This window comes from Sardina pilchardus, chromosome 18 (assembly GCF_963854185.1).
Source record: "Sardina pilchardus chromosome 18, fSarPil1.1, whole genome shotgun sequence".
NCBI classification, from domain to species: domain Eukaryota; kingdom Metazoa; phylum Chordata; class Actinopteri; order Clupeiformes; family Clupeidae; genus Sardina; species Sardina pilchardus.
The window spans coordinates 31,506,950-31,529,481 of NC_085011.1; the positions used below are offsets into that span (position 1 = coordinate 31,506,950).

Below are 22,532 nucleotides of genomic sequence, written 5' to 3' on the forward strand. Positions count from 1 at the left end.
GATATTCCCACGGATGTAGTTGCCTGCGCCACTCGGCCTCGGGCCTCGAGGCTACGGCCGAACAACACCCGTGGGAATATCTAGCAACAACCCACTCCCACTCGTGCTATATTGCTTAAATATGTATACTGTATGTATATACTGTGTGGGCAATTCCATGCAAAACTGTCAAGTCCATAACCCCACACAGCATCATACTATGATGTGGATGATGATTTCTTAAAAGTTTACCATTTCACTCGCGCAAAAAAAAAAAAATAATCGTTCCTACATCGTTTTTTTCATCGTTCCTACAAACATTTATCAGAACCAACATTTCTAGATGATGTTGGGAATGGGGTAGGCCTACTATTACTAAAATAAATGCATAAGGTAGCCTATGCCTGTTTTTTACATCCCGACTATTTAATGTAGGTTTTAGGCTAAGCCTACACAGTAAGAGCAACAAGTTGGCCAGAATTATATGAAATAAGGGCATAAAGGGCATGAATAAGACAATTCCTTAGGAGGGGTTGGGAATGCCTGGGTTGAGTTTGAGATGCATTAGGCCTATAGCCTACACATGGATCATCACTATTTGTTTTGTGTTTTTATCCAACTTTGATAACATGCATATAAATATGGAGATTACTTTCTTTTCGCCTTTTCATTGTTATTAGCCTATGCCAATCAACTGAGTTGAATGCTGTGCATGTTGTCTCTACATAGGCTACACATATTGCTGTGCATGTTGTCTACACAGCCTATAGTAGCCTACACTGTTGGCTAATCTAATTAGGCTACACACTTTGCGATAAGGTGACATTTCTGATTCTGACACAACCATCATACAAAATAAAACGAACTCAGCCAAAAGCCTGTTGCAAAAGCCAAGTTCAGCGGCCACAACGTTTTGAAACTTTTCCCCCGGTTCCCATTCGGCTTATGTGACATTTGCAACGTTTAATCATCTTTAACATCGTTCATAGACCTTTACTGACCTCAATCACGCAGACCACCGCAGCATCAGTCTCTCTCTCTCCTGCTCCTCACTAACTTCTTGCAGGGTTTCCCGCAGCGCTTTCCTGCTAAGGCGGCCGCCTTAACAACATAGGGCTGCCGCCTTAACTAGCGTCTTCAATAAATAAATAAATAAATATATTATGTATAGTGATATTCGCCGTATTACTCGGTCATGTTTTCTCCCTGTCATTCCAAACCGTAGCCGCTAGTCTCCCTTCTCTGTAGAACGCTTAAAAAAAAGAAACTTTTTCAAATCGAGTTGGCCTATGCGCACAGGCGACGCGCTCATTCAGCATGAGTATTTGATATCAGGGACCACTGCCACGCATATCTCAGAGTGACTGCGAACACAAATAGCCTAAACCTAGCTAGATTTGACGACTCTCACAGGAGTGGTTCTCCGTTGAATCTACCAAATGTATGGGATGAGCGACATCACACTTTTGAGCGCTTTATCTTTTTTTTTTATCACTACTATGAATGCATAGCCCACTGCATCTTGTAATTTGTTATGACAAACACTTGTGCCATCTAGCCTACAGCTAACAACAACTTGTGACAGCTATTCATTCACGTGTTGTAATATACTGAAATTGTCTGAAGTTTACACAGGCTAGTTTAAACTTCAAACTGTAGCCTCTTGTCTCCCATGGCAGTTTCATTCATCGCGGGCGGGACGCACGTTCACGTTTTGTAGAAATAATTCCTGAATGTTTTTGTTCAGAGCTGAACATGCAACTGTATTTGACAGATGACAGATTTGGTTGCTGGTGACAAAATATTAGCGTTCAATGCGGTACGATCTCGCTAATTATGTTTTGAAAAGCATTAAAAACGTTCCGGCTCTCTGAGGCTATATGAGCAACAGGCACGCACAATATACAGCTTCAATCAAAGAATTGCAGCTTTAGGCTACTAAATCACAATTCACTAACTTTACCATACAGTCGCAATGTTACATTTTCATACAGTTTCATCTTTATTTCATGGTATATTCTAAAATATCCACCATTATAACTATTCTTGGTTTTAATAGAATATATTATAATATTGACTAGCTTTAAAATATATCCTATGGTGCAATGGCAATGCTGAGCAGTGCAAAGGTTTTGAAAGATACAAAAGGCCCTGTATTGGAGTTGTAAACTTACACTTTTAAGGTATAATATTGTCTAAATTGTGTTAATGATGTTTAATTGGTTGCTGATACAATTACATTGATACAATGAATGTGAAATCCAGGTATATTGCTGTCATAAGTGTCAAAATTCAACATTTTCAACATTAATGAAATGCTGACAGCCTACTAAATTTTTACTTCAGCTGACCTCCTGCTTAAAGTAAATCAGAAAAGAAGTTATTTAGACAAGTGTGTGCTAGACTGCTCCTGTAGCCATCCCCTCTCTACCCTTTGGGAATTGAACTGTTATATGATCCTTGGTGATGTAAATTATGAAAACCCCTTTCTTTGGTTGGTCTTGATGCGGCCTTGACTCCTTTAAGACTCGGTCTCGACTCAGACTTGCTTCCTAAAAGACTCGGTCGTTGTCACTCGGTCTCGGCTGCAGTTAAACCAACGGTCTCGAACCCCCCCCCCCCCCCCCCCCCCCCCGGGTAGAGCAGTGGCGGCGATGCGGCGGGGACGATGCGGCGGGGACGCTGCGGCTACGCCCCCTTCCCCTGGACAGACACCACCTTAACTAACACATTTTCTGGGGGAAACCCTGTTCTTGAAACATCTTTGTATCATCTAGCCAATGAATTGAAAGACAGTCTAAATGTTCCCATGCCAAAAACTAATGCTATACAATGCCATTTAGTTTTCACCATAGACATAGAACGCGTTCTATGTCTATGATTTTCACTCGCAATAAGAAGCTGTTAGCCTGAGTTTGGTTGTTCGATGTTGGCATTTTCCATAACGTTCCATTTAGTTGCCAAAAGCAAATGAAATAGACAAATAGCTTACAATATCGCCAGGCTGCAATATCACCTTTCCTTCCCCATAGCTAAATGTAGGCAATGTTAAGCAATTAACAATTAGCCTACTAATATCAACTAACAATCTCACTATGTCGTTCACTGCGAATTATGTCCTCTCTTCCGCCCACAGCACGGGAACGTTAACTACGCTCGCCTGCCTACCGCGCTAGCCAGAGCGCTAAGGCTCTGAGGCATGGGAATCATAACGATACTTTCATTCAATAAACAGACTTGTAGGCTATTTATAGTTTGACTCGCTTTGTTGTCATGTTAAATTAATATCTAAATAATCACGCTGACGGTGTCAATGACAATCAATCAGGAGGAGTAGTTATTGAAAATAATCACGCTTTAGACATGACCAGCCTACTTCAACTTGATGGCACATAGACCATAGCTAGCAATAATTGCAAATATTTTTTAGATCTTCTGACTAAGTTTACTGAACTTATTCAAACGACATCAGCACCACTGTCACTGGATATAAAGCAAACGTTGACTTTCACTCGGTGCTTCACTGACTGTAAAAAAGTGTCATAATATTATCTATCTATGCACTGCCTGATGCTTGACAGCAATTGCTAGCTCGATGAGTTGCGAAACGACATCAGCAAAACGTACCACTCGGTCCGTATTAAATTTACAGTTAACAACATTGGCTTCCCAGGCATGCATTTAATTACCTTTCACTGCCTTCACGTCTGCCAGGCTCCAAACTGTCTTCATAACAGCAGTTGCAATTCAGTATTAAAACAGCCTTGGTAAAGTTAAAACCAACTATTTGAACTGCAGTTAGTTTAGCATACCCTCATAACTAGACCTCTCAAATTCCGAAATTTGAAGTCTAAATATACACACTTTATGTTGAAAGTGTAACTGCGATTACATTCTAATTAAAATCCTCCTTGCCTCAAGCACACTGCAGACAGGGCGACCGCTCTACTTCCGGTATTTCGCCGACGTTGGGAGTGAAGTTCACCCAGAATGCTAAGGTCAATACAAATCATCCAAAACACACCGTCAGTATGAAACATCGTGTAATTGTCTAGTATATATACCAAATGAACACCCACAGCATTTAACAGCGTGTAAGTCCGTACTTGTCCTTAGGGGCCATGGCATTGCTTAGATCTAACAAGTCTCAGGATGAGACACACCGTGGCGGACCATCCTAGAATTATCCACATTGTACCGTTGCGGACCATCTCCGTCATCCAATGATAAATTGTAAGATGTGAGGCTACTATCATATGCTAGGGAATGTATGCCAGGACATGGCAGAACTCCATAGTGCTGTGAGAATTGCACCAATATATTTTACAAGAATGGCCTTGATTTGATTTTTTTTTTAAATATCAACATTGTATCTTAAATCACTCTGAAATGTCATTTCTGCATGATCTATACAATTTAAGATGAGCTATTCCGAATAATAGCATACATTCACAAACACACACGTTTTTGCTAATTATAGAGCCATCGACAGACCAAATAACACCAAATTTATTGAGGGTGCTTTGGATGGGGTCTCAAGTCATCCCACCAAATATGGCTTTCATACGTCACAGCATTGCCAAGATAGGCACACTTCCTGTTTGGCGGCTTCGCTCGCTGAATTTAATTGGTCGTCACAGGCGAACGCTTGGACGTATGAAGGCGAAATCAAGGCATTTGATCCGCCTTGGTCTGTAGATCACGCGTGCCAAGTTTCATGACGATCGGATGAACTATGCGGCCAAAGTCGCTTTACTTTGATTTTGGACAAAATTCAAAATGGTGGAAAATCCATCATGGCGGAAAATTACGTCACATGGTGCGTTGGAATCGGCTGAGTCAGAGGATTCCAACGGTATAAGTTTTATCAAAATCGGCCATACGGATCAAACGTTACGGGCATTAACGTGTTTTCCAACTTTGACCAGTTGGTGGCGCTAGGGCGTGAGAGCGGAGAGCATGAAACCTGGTGTTGTCAATCAGGGTAGTCTCTTCTATCAGCGTACCAAATTTCATGACTTTATGTCTTACGGTTTGGGCTACAGGTGGAAAAATGTGTGGGCATCAGCGCTCAAAAATCACTTTTCCATTCATTCCTATGGGAAAAAATCGACCGGAAAAACTGGAATAACGGGAGAACGACAAGGCGTATCAAAAAGCTGTATACAAGCCACCATCCTCGCATCAGGACCGACGCGTGAGAGGTGGAACGGCGTCTCTAGCTCTAAATCCCTAGGACAAGATAGGGAGACAAAAGTTTGACTTAAGATAAATAAGTAGTATATGAAACGCACGGAGAACAATAGTGTGCTTTTGCAAGCACACTAACTATTACAATTTCCCCCATAGACTTAACATTGCTCATTATGACATCACGGCAGCAATTAGAATGTTACACCAGGTGGCCAGTCCAGGTGCAGCAGCTCTCTCTCTCTCTCTCTCTCTCAGGCTCTTGAGACTACATTTTCTGTTCCCCTGTATCAACTGTATCAACATAAGTCTTCCTAATTCCATCCAACTTTCTATCCATTCATCTTCTTCAAACCATTCACTCATCCACCCATTCTAAACAGTCTGCCTATCAACATCAATTAGATGATCTACATTCAACTTTTAAACAATCTACTCTGTCTCAGGCTTACACTCTGGCTCTCTTAAGACTAGCCAGTTAAATTGATTACACCTGTATCTGTATCCACTACTCTCAGTAGAGAGCTGTGTCTCTCCACTCTACAAGAATATAAGGCACATTCCATCCAACTTTCTATCCATTCATCTTCTTCAGACCATTCACTCATCCACCCATTAAACTGTCTATCAATATCTATTAAACAATCTGCCTATCAACATCCATGAAACATTCTGTCTATCAACATTAATTAGACTATCTACATACAACTTTCAAATTATTTACTCTGTCTCAGGCTTTAACACTCTGGCTCTCTTAAGACTAGCCAGTTAAATTGATTACACCTGTATCAACTACTCTCAGAGAGCTGTATCAGTGTCTCTCTTAACAAGAATATAAGGCACATTCCATCCAACCTTCTATCCATTCATCTTCTTCAGACCATTCACTCATCCACCCATTAAACTATCAATCAATATCTATTAAACAATCTGCCTATCAACATCCATGAAACATTCTGTCTATCAACATTAATTAGACTATCTACATACAACTTTCAAAGTATTTACTGTGGGTGCCTCTCAAGCAGCGTTTATATGTCCTCCCTCGCTCCTCGATCCTCAATGATCTACATAAAGAAAGATAGAAGAAGGGCTAGACAATCCCATTGTTGCCGCTCCATCATTCTTTATGTAGATCAGTGAGGATCGAGGAGCGAGAGAGGACGCGTAAACGCTATATGAGAGGCACCTTCTGTCTCAGGCTTTAAGCATACAATCTCATTAAGACTACAGATCCTGTTTCACTACTTCCTCTGTCCACAACTGTTTCAAAATAAAGGTCCTCACTGCAATAATACACTATTAAATCATTTAACCATTGTAACTACTCAACTATTTAACTGTTCAACCATTCCAACTGTCAGTTATCATCCACTATGCCTCCAGTCAACTACATGAAACCTCCATGTACCTAGCAACCAACATAGCAACCATTCAAATTAAGTGTTTATGACCGTTTCCATAGCAACCAACATGATTATACTGCAGTAACTTCTTGTTTCCTGATAGTGGCCACCATGGAAACCCTAGCAACAAATGTTTCAAAATAAAAGTCCTCACTAGCAAGTTAGCTAGTTAGCATGGTTAGCATAGTTAGCATTTATAGCATAACTGCAAAAAATCATCAACTAAGTTAGCTAATCAACCTGGTTAGCATTGTTAGCAAATTTAGCATTGTTAGCATAGTTAGCATTTTTAGCATTACTGCTAGAAATCATCGGTTAAGTTAGCTAATCAACCTGGTTAGCATTGTTAATAAAGTTAGCATTGCTAACATTATTAGCATTTTTAACATAACTGCTAGAAATCATTAGCTAAGTTAGCTAATCAACATTTTAACATGAATAGAAATCATTAGTTAAGTTAGAACTGGAATGTTTCATCTTTTAACTGTCTACCTTCACACTATCAACTCTCTGTAAACTATGCAACCACCATGTTTACCCTAGCTACACCTTAGTAACCATATCTACATTATCTATCTATTTTTGCATTTTCATGCACTGGTAATTCCTTGGAATTGCATTTCTAGTTCTTCTTCTAACGCACGCAAATCAGCTAGAACTGTTTAACGTAGAAACTTCATTCAAACTACGTTACGTAGGTCTTACTTAGGACATGTGTGCTATGACTTTTCAACTTTGTAACTTTTATACTTTTTAAACTATTAGTTAAAAACTATTACAATTTCCCCCATAGACTTAACATTGCTCATTATGACATCACGGCAGCAATTAGAATCTTACTCCAGCTGGTCAGCCACCTGGGCACCAACTGTCAGTTTCTCTCAGGCAATCTCTCTGAAGACTACATATTCTGTTCCCCTGTATCCTCTGTGCACAACAGTATCAAAATAAGTCCTCCTAATTCCATCCAACTTTATATCCACTCATCTTCTTCAAACCATTCACTCATCCACCCATTCTAAACAGTCTGCCTATCAACATCAATTAGACGTTCTACATTCAACTTTTAAACAATCTACTCTGTCTCAGGCTGGCTCTCTTAAGACTAGCCAGTTAAATTGATTACACCTGTATCTGTATCCACTACTCTCAGTAGAGAGCTGTGTCTCTCCATTCTACAAGAATATAAGGCACATTCCATCCAACATTCTATCCATTCATCTTCTTCAGACCATTCACTCATCCACCCATTAAACTGTCTATCAACATCTATTAAACAATCTGTCTATCAACATCCATTAAACTCTCTGTCTATCAACATTAATTAGACTATCTACCTTCAACTTTTTAATTATTTACTCTGTCTCAGGCTTTAAGAGTACACTCTGGCTCTCTTAAGACTAGCCAGTTAAATTGATTACACCTGTGTCAACTACTCTCAGCTAGAGAGCTGTATCAGTGTCTCTCTTAACAAAAATATAAGGCACATTCCATCCAACCTTTTATCCATTCATCTTCTTCAGACCATTCACTCATCCACCATTAAACTGTCAATCAATATCTATTAAACAATCTCCCTATCAACATCCATTAAACATTCTGTCTATCAACATTAATTAGACTATGTACATACAACTTTTAAAGTATTTACTGTGGGTCCCTCTCAAGCAGCGTTTATATGTCCTCCCTCGCTCCTCGATCCTCAATGATCTACATAAAGAAAGATAGAAGAAGGGCTAGACTATCCCATTGTTGCCGCTCCATCATTCTTTATGTAGATCAGTGAGGAGCGAGAGAGGACGCGTAAACGCTATATGAGAGGCACCTTCTGTCTCAGGCTTTAAGCATACAATCTCATTAAGACTACAGATCCTGTTAACTGTTTCCTCTGTCCACAACTGTTTCAAAATGAAAGTCCTCACTGCAATAATACACTATTAAATCATTTGACCATTGAAACTACTCAACTATTTAACTGTTCAACCATTCCAACTGTCAGTTATCATCAACTATGCCTCCAGTCAACTACATGAAACCTCCATGTACCTAGCAACCAACATAGCAACCATTAAAATTAAGCGTTTATGACTGTTTCCATAGCAACCAACATGATTATACTGCAGTAACTTCTTGTTTCCTGATAGTGGCCACCATGGATACCCTAGCAACAAATGTTTCAAAATAAAAGTCCTCACTAGCAAGTTATCTAGTTAGCATGGTTAGCTTTGTTAGCATAGCTAGCATTTTTAGCATAACTGCAAAAAATCATCAACTAAGTTAGCTAATCAACCTGGTTAACATTGTTAGCAAATCTAGCATTGTTAGCATAGTTAGCATTTTTAGCATTACTGCTAGAAATCATCGGTTAAGTTAGCTAATCAACCTGGTTAGCATTGTTAGTAAAGTTAGCATTGCTAACATAATTAGCATTTTTAGCACAACTGCTAGAAATCATTAGCTAAGTTAACTAATCAACATTTTAACATGAATAGAAATCATTAGTTAAGTTAGAACTGGAATGTTTCAGCTTTAAACTGTCTACCTTCACACTATCAACAATCTGTAAACGATGCAACCACCATGTTTACCCTAGCTACACCTTAGTAACCATATCTACATTATCTATCTTTTTTTTGCATTTTCATGCACTGGTAATTCCTTGGAATTGCATTTCTAGTTATTATTCCGCTGATCGATTTTTCTAACCGCAATTTCTCTTCAACCGTTTAACTTAGAAACTTCATTCAAACTCTGTAACGTAGGTCTTCTAATGGATCGGGTTGGTATGACTTTTCAACTTTGTAACTTTTATACTTTTTAAACTATAAATTAAAAACTATTAAAAATGTCCCCATAGACTTAACATTGGCCTCTATGACATCACAATCGGATCATTAAGCAATTAGAATCTTATGCCAGGTGGCCAGCCCCACCTGCAGCAGCCCTCTCTCTCTCAGGCTTTAAGCATACAATCTCTCTGTGAAGACTACATATCCTGTTAAACTCTCTTTCCACAACTGTTTCAAAATAAAAGTCCTCACTGCAATAAAACACTATTAAATCATTTAACCATTGAAACTACTCAACTATCTAACTGTTCAACCATTCCAACTGTCAGTTATCTTCAACTATGCCTCCAGTCAACTACATGAGACCTCCATGTACCTAGCAACCAACATAGCAACCATCAAAATTAAGCGTTTATGACCGTTTCCATAGCAACCAACATTATTTTACTACAGTAACTTCTTTACTCCTGATAGTAGCAGCCATGGATAACCTATCAACAAATGTTTCAAAATAGAGGTCCTCAGTAGCATGTTAGCTAGTTAGCATAGTTAGCATTTTTAGCATAGTTGCTAGAAATGATTAGCTAAGTTAGCTAATCAACCTGGATAGCATTGTTACCATAGTTAGCATTATTAGCATAGTTAGCATTTTTAACATAACTGCTAAAAATGATTAGCTAAGTTAGCTAATCAACTTGGTTAGCATTGTTAGCATAGTTAGCATTTTTAACATTACTGTTAGAAATCATCAGCTAAGTTAGCTTATCAATCTGGTTAGCATTGTTAACATAGCTAGCATTTTTACAATAACTGTTAGAAATCATTAGCCAAGTAAACCAATCAACCTGGTTATCATTGTCAGCATAGTTAACATTTTAGAATACCTGTTTGAAATCATTAGTTAAGTTAGAACAGGAATGTTCTTAATGTTCCTAATGTTAACTTTTATACTTTTTAAACTATAAATTAAAAACTATTAAAAATTACCCCATAGACTTAACATTGGCCTCTATGACATCACAATCGGGTCGTTAAGTAATTAGAATCTTATGCCAGGTGGCCAGCCCCACCTGCAGCAGCTCTCTCTCTCTCAGGCTTTGAGCATACAATCTCTCTCTGAAGACTACATATCCTGTTAAACTGTTTCCTCTGTCCACAACTACTTCAAAATAAAAGTCCTCACTGCAATAATACACTATTAAATCATTTAACCATTGAAACTACTCAACTATTTAACTGTTCAACCATTCCCACTGTCAGTTATCATCAACTATGCCTCCGGTCAACCACATGAAACCTCCATGTACCTAGCAACCAACATAGCAACCATTAAAATTAAGCATTTATGACCGTTTCCATAGCAACCAACATGATTGTACTGCAGTAACTTCTTGTTTCCTGATAGTTGCCACCATGGATACCCTAGCAACAAATGTTTCAAAATAAAAGTCCTCACTAGCAAGTTAGCTAGTTAGCATGGTTAGCATAGTTAGCATTCTAAGCATAGTTAGCATTTTTAGCATAACTGTAAAAAATCATCAACTAAGTTAGCTAATCGACCTGGTTAGCATTGTTAGCAAATTTAGCATTGTTAGCATAGTTAGCCATTTTAGCATTACTGCTAGAAATCATTGGTTAAGTTAGCTAATCAACCTGATTAGCATTGTTAGTAAAGTTAGCATTGCTAGCATAATTAACATTTTTAGCGTAACTGCTAGAAATCATTAGCTAAGTTAGCTAATCAACATTTTAACATGAATAGAAATCATTAGTTAAGTTAGAACTGGAATGTTTCAGCTTTAAACTGTCTACCTTGACACTATCAACTTTCTTTAAACTATGCAATCACCATCTTTACCCTAGCTACACCTTAGTAGCCATATCTACATTATCTATCTATAAATTTTTGCATTTTCATGCACTGGTAATTCCTTGGAATTGCATTTCTAGTTATTATTATTCCGCTTACCACTTTTTCTAACCGCAATTTCTCTTCAACCGTTTAACTTAGAAACTTCATTCAAACTTCGTAACGTAGGTATTCTAATGGATCGGGTTGCTATGACTTTTCAACTTTGTAACTTTTATACTTTTTGAACTATTAAATAAAAACTATTAAAATTTCCCCATAGACTTAACATTGGCCTCTATGACATCACAATCGGGTCGTTGAGCAATTAGAATCTTATGCCAGGTGGCCAGCCCCACCTGCAGCAGCCCTCTCTCTCTCAGGCTTTAAGCATACAATCTCTCTGTGAAGACTACATATCCTGTTAACTGTTTCCTCTGTCCACAACTGTTTCAAAATAAAAGTCCTCACTGCAATAATACACTATTAAATCATTTAACCACTGAAACTACTCAACTATTTAACTGTTCAACCATTCCAACTGTCAGTTATCATCAACTATGCCTCCAGTCAACTAAATGAAACCTCCATATACCTAGCAACCAACATAGCAACCATTACAATTAAGCGTTTTTGACAGTTTCCATAGCAACCAACATGATTATACTACAGTAACTTCTTTAGTCCTGATAGTGGGCACCATGGATACCCTAGCAACTACTGTTTCAAAATAAAAGTCCTCACTAGCAAGTTAGCATTGTTAGCATGGTTAGCATAGTTAGCATTGTTAGCATAGTTAGCATTTTTAGCATAACTGCTAAAAATGATTAGCTAAGTTAGCTAATCAACCTGGTTAGCATTGTTAGCATAGTTAGCATTTTAGCATAGTTAACATTTTTAGCACAACTGCTAAAATGATTAGCTAAGTTAGCTAATCAACATGGTTAGCATTGTTAACATAGTTAGCAATGTTAGCATAGTTAGCATTTATAGCATTACTGCTAGAAATCATCAGCTAAGTTAACTTATCAACCTGGTTAGCATTGTTAGCATAGTTAACATTTTAGAATACCTGTTACAAATGATTAGTTAAGTTAGAACAGGAATGTTTAAGCTTTAAAATGTCTACTTTAACACTATCAACTCTCTTTAAACTATGCAACCACCATGTTTACCCTAGCTACACCTTAGTAGCCATATCTACATTTTTTGCATTTTCATGCACTGGTAATTCCTTGGAATTGCATTTCTAGTTATTATTATTCTCCTAACCAGGTCCTATTCAGCTTCAACCGTTTAACGTAGAAACTTGGTTCAAACTTTGTTACGTAGGTCTTGAAAATAAGACTAAGTCTATGTATATTTCAGTTCTGTAAACTTGATACTTTTTGAAATATTAGCAAAATATTTTTCCCCATTGACTTTTCATAGACCTCTGAAGCTGCCCTGTTGGCCATATAAGGAGATCCGGGAGTTAATTGAAGCCAACTGCCCATATATGGCAAGCTTTTTTGTAGGCGAACTTCAGAGGTCTATCGCACTGCACTGCTGATTAAGCTGATTTGCACCTGTGTCAAGAGCCAGATGCTCAAGGCCCTATCAAGTTTAATTGACAGCCAGTTAAATTGAACCTGCATTATCAGCTCTCTCTGTCTACCCATTCACTCATACACACACACACACACACACACACACACACACACCTGATTGCAGCACTTCATATATACCACACTTCTCCATGCGCTCCACAACATTCTCACCTTAACCTAACTCTCCCATTTCACTGCATCATAGAAAGCCATGCTCCTTACATCCACTTACATCCACTCACACACACACACGCACGCACACTCACACGCACTCACACTCAGAGGTGGAAAAGTCAAGCTTCAGAGAGTAAAAGTCCAATCACGTATTGGTTCTATCTGTGCACTTAAACACAGGTGATCTCACCAATTAGCTGCTCTGCCTGGCTGAAGAGTTACTACTGAGAATCAGCTGGTTGGTTGGACTTTTCCACCTCTGCCCCTAAGCCACATACATACAACACACTGCCCCCCCCCCCCCTTCCCTCACCTTCCTCTGTCCACAACTGTTTGTAAATTTAAGTTTGTTTCACATTTTATCTTATGTCTTGCTTTTGCATGCACTGGTAATTTCCTCGAAATTACGTTTTCTAGTTAAATAATTGCTGGCTGTGGCAAACATTTTAAAAGAGACTCTCCACGGCAAAACCAGTCGCTTGTCATTTTTTAAAAATATATTAAATATATCGTAACATATATTTTGAATTTGAAACATATATATTTACAATGTGGGACGAAATATGTTTTAAAATATATTATGCAAACATACGGCATATTAAAAAATGCTGTAACCCTGTATCTTAATCCATTTAGAAACATATTTCACCATATATTGTCATTTATGTAAAAATATATTTCACCCTACATTGTAAAAATGTGTTCAATATTGCGAATATATGTCAAATATAATTTATACATCACAACACATTCAGTAAGGCTGCTGTGGCCAAGCAAGGTAGCTCACTGCTGTGGGTTAATGTGTGCCACATCTCACTAATTCATGCAGAGACCAAACACTTACATTTTAAAAAAAATAGAACATTCATTATTTATGTAATTTGAGGACCTTAAAGAACACTTCCACTTAACAGATAGAGGGGATTTTCGGAAGTATTTACAGCTGAGGAGCAGTGTGAGGTCTTTTTTTGGATTGAGAAGACAGGAATAAAAGGAAAATGCGATACAGGGTTTCCTTTATTCTCCACATATCCTACACTCTGCTTCAGTATTCTATAGGAAGATGTCAAGTATTGAGATCAAAATGTGTGAAGGCTTAAGAATTATATGGCAGAATGACTTTGGTTTGGACATCAATGAGGACATGTGACAAGATAATATTTCCAATGTAGGAAAGGCTACAAGGGATGCTAGGAATAAACTCATCCACTATAAAATTGTTCATAGATTTTACTCCTAATAAGTTATTTAACATTTCTCACATTTCTCATGCTATGTGGGATTGTCCCTTAATAAAGCCTTTTTGGAAGGTGGTGCTTCAAAAGTTTGAAAGATGGCTCAGAGAATCCCTGCCAGAATCCCCACAGCTATGCTTGTTGGGAGATACATCTCAAATAGTACTTAAACTTGCTAAATCCAAAGCTGAAGTAATGGTAACAGGTTTCATGGTAGCAGCTAGAATTATTCTCTGTAAGTGGAAGAGCCCACATAGACCAGAGGTTGCGGAATAGCTTCAACTCATGACAGAGACTGCCGCTTTTGAACTTATGATTGGAAGGGGGCAGAATAATCCAAGCAGAAATAGTCAAGCATGGCTGTATTTTGATTACAACATTGGTACAGACTCTTAGAAGGGTGAGCTGCCTTTAAGATTTCAGTTTTTTGTTTTGTTTTGTTTTGTTTTATGTATGTTTGTATTTTGTTTCTCTGCATGTCACAGGCATTGGATGTCTATGGAATGTGTGATTATTGTGTCTGTGAATTATAAAAATCAATAAAAACCTTTAAAATAGAACATTTCAACATATTTTTAAAACACATTTCAACATATATTGTAATATACTTGAAAACATATTTCACCATATATTTCACCCTATATTTAAATGTATTTAGAAACATATTTCACCTTATATTGCAAAATATGTCACCCTATATTTAAATATATTTCACCCTATATTTAAATGTATGTAGAAATATATTTCATCATATATTTGAATGTATTTTCACCTTATATTATAAATGTATTTAGAAATGTATTTCAAAATATATTCTGACATATATTAAATACAATCTTGAAAATATATGCCCAATATATTTCTTTTGTGTATGGGTTAAATCTCCACCTCTTCTCCCATCGCCTCGTCCACACTTTGAGTCCTGCTCTACAGCCTCGAAAGCACCACAATTCCTCAAGGATGTTAGCGTGAACGTCGCCAGCATGTTTTCATAGTGCGAGCAGCTGTTTCCTTGTGTAAATAAGTTTGCTATCGCCCGAACAATGTAGCTGATCCATATTCATAGGATAAAATAAAAACACTCCTTAAAGTGTGTAATCCGAAGTAAAGAAGTAAAGCAAAAGTAAACAATAAATCACATAAAATCACAAAAAGACACAGAGCTACCAGGAATGCTGCCACTTTTGTTTGCGCCGGAACCAGAAGGTTCTCATCAACTCAACTCATCAATAAATTATTTAGCAGTGCGGAGTAATTTGTTTTCTCTGTCTTTGGCCTTCTTCAGCTCTCTCAGCGCTGTCTTTTGCTCATTTCAGGAGAGTGACTACCTTCAGGAGTGCCTTGAAGTTGTGCAGCAAGAATTTGTGATCTTCAATCGCGAGAAGTATGAACACCTCACACATTGTCTGCTGTCTTTCTCTGCCATTCTTGTCTCCTCATCCTTTATGTTATTCCACCTACCTGTTCTCAACTGTTCATTTTGATTTAAGATTTGATATTAATTTAGTCAGAAATATTTCATATGGGCCTGCATTACCAAGTATTGAATTATTAATTCTGAAATTATTTTCAGAGAATGATGCATACTGTTGGCTTCACAGGACACTCTCAGCATTAATGAAAACACTGCTAACATGCCTTAATGTACATTACATTACATTACATTTCATTTGGCTGACGCTTTTTAACCAAAGCGACTTACAACATGGAAAAAAACAATTAGGATTGTTAAGAGCATTTTGAACAACAATAAATAAATACAATAAGTGCATCAGTGGGTCTAGTAAGTGCATAATAAGTGAATAAGTGCATGAGTGAGTGCGATTGTCTGAAATAGTGCTATGAGAGGAGATGTTCTTTGAAGAGCTGGGTTTTCAGACCTTTTTTGAAGATGGCTAGGGATGTTCCTGCCCTAGTTGGACCAGATAGTGCATTCCACCAACGAGGGACGACAGATGAGAAAAGTTTGGATTGGCCTGCGTGTGCTGGCGGAAGAGCTAGACGTCGCTCAGCTGAGGAGCGCAGCGGTCGTGTGGAGGCATATGCCTGTATGAGGGCATTGAGATAGGTGGGGGCAGAGCCGGAGAGTACTTTGTAGGCAAGCGTTAGAATCTTGAATTTGATGCGTGCGGCCAGCGGTAGCCAGTGTAGCTGGATGAGCAGTGGGGTGACATGTGCCCTTTTGGGTTGGTTGTAGACCAGGCGTGCTGCTGCATTCTGGATCATTTGAAGGGGTTTAACAGCGCAGGCTGGGAGACCTGTCAGGAGGGCGTTACAGTAGTCAAGTCGAGAGATGACTATTGCCTGTACCAGGAGTTGGGTAGCATCTTGAGTCAAGTAGGTCCTGATTTTCCGTATGTTGTAAAGCGCGTAGCGGCATGACCTGGCTACTGAGGCTACATGATCGGAGAAGGTCAGTTGGTTGTCAAGAACGACTCCTAAGTTTCTTGCAGTCCTGGTGGGTGCAACAGACAGGGAGTCGATCTTGATGTTGATGTCATGATGAATTGTAGGTTTGGCTGGGAGGACTAGCAATTCTGTTTTAGAGAGGTTTAGCTGAAGGTGGTGTGCCCTCATCCATGTTGATATGTCTGAGAGGCAGTTTGAGATTCCTGTGGAGACCAAGGGGTCGTCCGGTGGAAAGGACAGATAAAGCTGTGTGTCATCAGCATAGCAGTGGTATGAGAAGCCATGCGAGTGGATGATCTGTCCCAAGGAGGTGGTGTAGATAGCAAAGAGCAGGGGGCCCAGCACAGAGCCCTGGGGGACCCCTGTGGAGAGGAAGTGAGGTGCAGAAAGTTGTCCAAGCCATGATACTTTAAACGAGCGGCCTGTGAGGTAGGATTCAAACCAGGAGAGAGCTGAGCCAGAGATGCCCATGTCTGAGAGTATAGAGAGAAGGATGCTGTGATTTACAGTGTCAAAGGCAGCCGATAAGTCAAGCAGAATGAGCACTGATGACTGAGCGTTCGCCCTGGCCTCCCTTAAGCCTCCTTTAAGCCAGCAGAGCCGTTTCGGTGGAGTGGCCGGTCTTGAATCCAGATTGATTTGGATCCAGGAGATTATTCTGTGAAAGGAATTCTGAGACTTGTCTCGAAACTGCTCGCTCTATACCTTTGGATAGAAAAGGCAGTAGCGAAACAGGACGGTAGTTCTCAACTTGAGCCGTGTCGAGTGAAGGTTTCTTAAGTAGAGGTGTAACCTGGGCCGCCTTGAATGCCGCTGGGAACGTGCCAGATGTTAGGGAGGCATTGATCACATGCGTGATGGCTGGTGTGACGGTCGGGCCGATGGACTGAAGCAGGTTCGTCGGTATAGGGTCCAACGCACATGTGGTAGGACGGCTGCATGTCAGGAGTCTAGCTACATCACTCTCGGAGAGAGGCGCAAATGTTGAAAGGGATGTTCCAGGGTTTTGAGAGGTTATAGCAACTGCGTCTGGTGAAGAGAATTGACTGCTGATTGCCGCCACTTTGTTTGTAAAAAATGAGGCTAGGCTGTCTGCAGTGAGGTTGGACGCAGGAGGAGGTGGCTGAGGGTTGAGTAGTGTTTTGAAGGTTGAGAAGAGTTTCCGGGAGTCTGTGGCGTTGTTGATCTCGTCATTGTAGAAGTCTGTTTTAGCAGCCGTGATGCTAGTTGCGAGTGTGATACTTTCCTGTATCTCCGATTTGTGCAATATACTGTATGTATATATCTCCTACTCTTGCAGCTCATGTGTATATGAGTGTGTGCATGTGTGAGTTTGCTTGTATAAAGATGTGTGTGTGTCTGTTTGTGTGTGTGAATGTGCATGTGTGCGCATGTGTGTGTGTGTGTGTGTGGAATCCGTGGAAGTGTGTTTATCTGTGCATGTGAATCTGTTGATGTGTGTGTGCGAACTTAGTTACTTTTTAAACTAAGCCCCCTGCCGGCTCAACATAAAAATGGCAATCGGTTTTGCCAATAGCCTACTCACTATATTGGAATTTAACAGTTACGCCATTTTAACAGTAACGTCAACAATATATAGAAGACATCACAACCTGCAAAAAGTAATTTCAGGGAGGTATCTAAAAATACTTTAACCTACTGAGATACTGAAATACAGATGAATAGCCTATGTTTGTTCAATAATCTCTAGTCAGTATACCAAATAAGAGAGGCCTATAGATAGAAACTGTGGTAATAAAATATGAAGATTTTGGTAGTTTGGGCTTTTCGTGTATCCTTCTAGCCATTTAGCCATCTACTATAGCTCGGCTCAGAAGCGGCTCCAGATAAAGGGCCACCCTTTTGCCGCTTACTACCCACCAGCTTCTAATTGACCTTATTAATGGCCATAATAATGAAAATGATGTACTAAAATAGCAATAATACATTATAACACTTTCCATTTGCCCTCAATCAGAACAATTTACAATTATTTACAGGGCTTACCAAAGTTACCAAATTTACTAAGGTGAAGACAGTGCCTGCTGATGAGAAACCTATAAATGTATTCTGTAATTTAATAATCCAATATAAAAACATTTATCCTCAGCAACTATCACACAGACTCACCACACATAGTATTAGGTTCAATACATTTTGTTTATTTATTTATTTTACATGTTTTTGTTTATTTATTTTACATGCTCATTTACATGCTTTATTTATTTTACATGCTTAAACAATTTATTTAAATTATTTTTAATAATGATATAAATATGCAACACACTCTTCCGATGTAAACAATTTATTTAAATTATTTTTAATAATGATATAAATATGCAACACACTCTTCAGATGTAAGGACTACATCAAAGCCACCTTTCCTGCTGCACCAGTCAAATTAATTTGGAGCGCCAGAGACCTCCTCAAAGCCTGGCCCAGCATCCTCTTAACAGCATCTTTGGTGGTTTTTCCTCCCAAAATAGCAAGTATGTTCACCTGAAATGCCATGACCAAAATTACAATGGCATAACTTCCAGTCAAACATCTTAGCTGTTTTCAGCTTAAGCTGTTTTGCTATTTCATGCACAACCATCAAATACAGAGGGTATATATGATGACAAAAATTGACAACATGTCATGCATCAAGCACACAACGCTCCACTTGGGAATGAGATTCAAGTTTAACAACACTCAAAGAGTTGAATAACATGGCTCTCAATATATGATGTCTGTTCCCCAAAAATGCAGTGGGGAAGTGTGATAATGTGTCCGTGCAGATGTAGAGACTCAGGTCGAGAGATGCCAAGTAGAAGAAAACTTCCTTTTTTGTTAGGCTACCGGTAGGTTAGACATGACATAATAAACAAAAGAAAACACTGATCAAACGAAAAACAAAAACATGGGACAATGCCCAATAGCTAGGCCCTTTGTGTACCCATACAATGACCGAAACAATGCATCCTCTCACGGCAGAGGCCCATCTCTCGAATGAAGCGCCCAATAATGTTTTATCCTATTGGCGCCAACCAAACACAGCGAACAATCAATTAGCGCAACCACATATCCTCATAGGCTAGATACTATAGAGCGCAACACATTACTTGACAACATTCATTATGTAATCATAACCTCTTCGCTACAGTTCCCCAAAATAACAAATAACACAAAACTACTGAAACACCCATGTCTCCATGAGCGCTTCCCTTATGGGAGCGCGCCCCGTCCCTTTAACTGGGTCTCACCTCCGACACTCTTGTCGCACCCCGGAAGACAGGTAGACATCAGGTAAGGAGAACAATACACAATACATAGACAAACATTGACACAGTCGAACGCGATTCCATTTAAGATGTAATTTGTGCGCACACGAAACCCGCCACAACTGCCCCGACATTATGCCCTGCATCAGCCGTTCATGTAATAGCCATGTTTAGCGCACGGCCTAACCAATATTCCTTCGCATCAACAACGACACAATACCTAGTTATTCCATACTTTTTGACATATATGCATTTCAACATTATTTCATTATCTCCTGTGTGTGTATACTGTATGTAGCATGCGTTCAAGTGCAAACTCAATTCTCATTGTTCTTACTGGCGGGAATGCGCCCGCTTGCGTGACAGACGCGGTGCGCTCTGTCACAGGAAGGGAAAAGAGATGTGAAATGCGACAGTTGTTTCAGATAACAATGGCTACTCACATGGTCTCACTTCTCAACACCCATTCCGTGATTTGAGTATTTTTGAATCAGTGAGTAAGTCATTAAAGCATTAAAGCAAGGCAGAGCCACATTCATTACGAGAGCCAGGCTAGGACTGTTATGCCTACAATAATCACATGGCAAAACATTTAAAAAAGACATACCAGTTGATTTTTCAGGTCCGCATCGGATGCAAGCCGCCTCTCCAACTCGTCCAGGTCCTCAACATTACTCAATGGCATGTTGTTGTCCTCCACGAGGCCAAGATCTGCCACACCACCACCACCTAGCTTCTGCAGCATAGATGTGTTCACAGCCACCTGCTGCTTTACCTCCTTCAGCTCTTCCTCAATTGTTCGGAAGTGCTGCAGAACAAGTCTGTAAAAATCTATGAATCAAAAGGAATAGATTGGAATTGGCATGACACAAAAAGTAAAGATGCAAAGAAGTTGTGATAGACATTCATGGCTTGTTTCTCCCTTGATATTGGTGCCAGATTAATGAAAATGCAGTTCTACCTTGCTGGGGTGTTACTGGCAGCGTTGTGAGCGAATTTGACAGAGGTGTAGGTCTGACTGGTAAACTCTGTTGAACAGATTAGAAATGAAAAGGCGTATTTAGTGAGATGATTACTGCAATGGCAGGGTTCATACAAAAAAATTGAGCTGAATTTACTACCTTTTCACTACCATCAACATGTTTTCTACTGAAGCAAAAGGTGAAGAGTAATAGCCTGGCACGCCCTCCCAGTGACGTAACACCTTTGGCTTTTGCTGTCGCTGGTCTGGTCAACTAGCCTGACTCTCGCCAGACCCTTGTAGTTCCGCCATGCTCCACCAGAGGCGTTTCGCTGAGCTCCACACAAGGGTCTGGACGCGAGGGCAATCCAAACCCCTGGGCCAATAAGCAACCAATCAGGAGCGCCGAAGCGAGTGTTTGATTCAAATAACAATGGCGGCACGCAGCGAGGAGTCTTGTGCTGACATTGATTCTGCTATTTCAACCGTTTTGTCGAATCTATCGAGTATTCATTCTTTAAAAGATTAACAGAGAATAGTTTTGAAGACATTTATTGGTGGCAAGGATGTTTTTACTCTTCTTCCGACCGGGTTTGGCAAGAGCTTGAAGAAGCCTAGCACGTCATTCAAGATAACAGGCAAGTGGTTTATCAAATCACATGCGAGGATGTTTTACAAGGACCCGCCTTCAGAAATACATCTCCTATCGAGAAGTCCCAGATCCTTGTGTGAAGCAGACAGCGAACTACAGGATCTGGCGAAAGTCAGGTTACTGGTCAACTGCTAATCGGGAAGGATTTCTGAGTTCCCGAAATCTGCGGAACTGGCCCCTTTGGTCGAGAACCAATCAACTTTGAGCAGCTCCAACGGCTCTGGGTAGAGGCGTGTTCAAGGCAGAGGAAAGAGTGTTGTTATTGGTTTAAACTCAGCAAACCGCTTTCTGACATCGACCAGTAGCAAATCGAGGCACTTAAAGGAGGCGGGTCAACCAGCGCTTGGAGAAACCGTGTTAGCACAGGCTCTTGGTCAGACTAAAGTCTCGCAGAGCCTTTGAAAGTCGATGGTAATCAGGCTAGAAGAGTAATGTAATGCAATACCTTTCCAAAACACAATAACACATTTAAGAACAACAGGATTTAACAATGAACAAAGCTACTGGCATTTGAACAGGGGTGTGTAGGCTGTCAATAGGCACTGTATTTACCGGCATGGCTGGAGTTGATGAAGCTTGCTGGGTGGTGGTGCTGGCAAAGGTGTAGTGGTCTGACTGGCAAACTCTGTTGAACAGATTGGATATGAAAAGACGTGTTCAGTGAGATGATTACTGCAATAGTATGACACCTGGCACATGCTAACTAGCGCCTAAAGTACAAACACTTCTAAAGGATATTTCCACTTAATTTTCAGACAAACCAAGCAAGGGACCACATGTACAGACTCTACAAACACTAACCATGATATCCATTTTTTATTTAAATGACTTGAAAGAGATCGTCAAGTATAAATGCACCATACAGTAGTGGCCAGTTCATTCATTCAGATGCTGTTACATGCTAACTAGCACCTAGAGTACAAACACTTCTAAAGGATATTTCTACTTAATTCTCAGACAAACCAGGCTAGGGACCACATGTACAGACTCTATAAATACTAACCATGAGGTCCATTTTTTATTTAAATTACTTGAA

At 39.6% G+C, this 22,532-nt stretch overlaps 1 protein-coding gene across 1 annotated transcript in view; it reads left to right on the plus strand.

Moving 5' to 3' along the window:
• The window catches only part of LOC134064340 (serine/threonine-protein kinase 32C-like), a 247,095-nt gene that overhangs the window by 219,936 nt on the left and 4,627 nt on the right, over positions 1 to 22,532 (plus strand). The window contains exon 11 of the mRNA XM_062520260.1: positions 15,528 to 15,595. Coding sequence (XP_062376244.1) covers positions 15,528 to 15,595 — 68 coding nt within the window. The remainder of the gene's footprint in view (positions 1 to 15,527; positions 15,596 to 22,532) is intronic.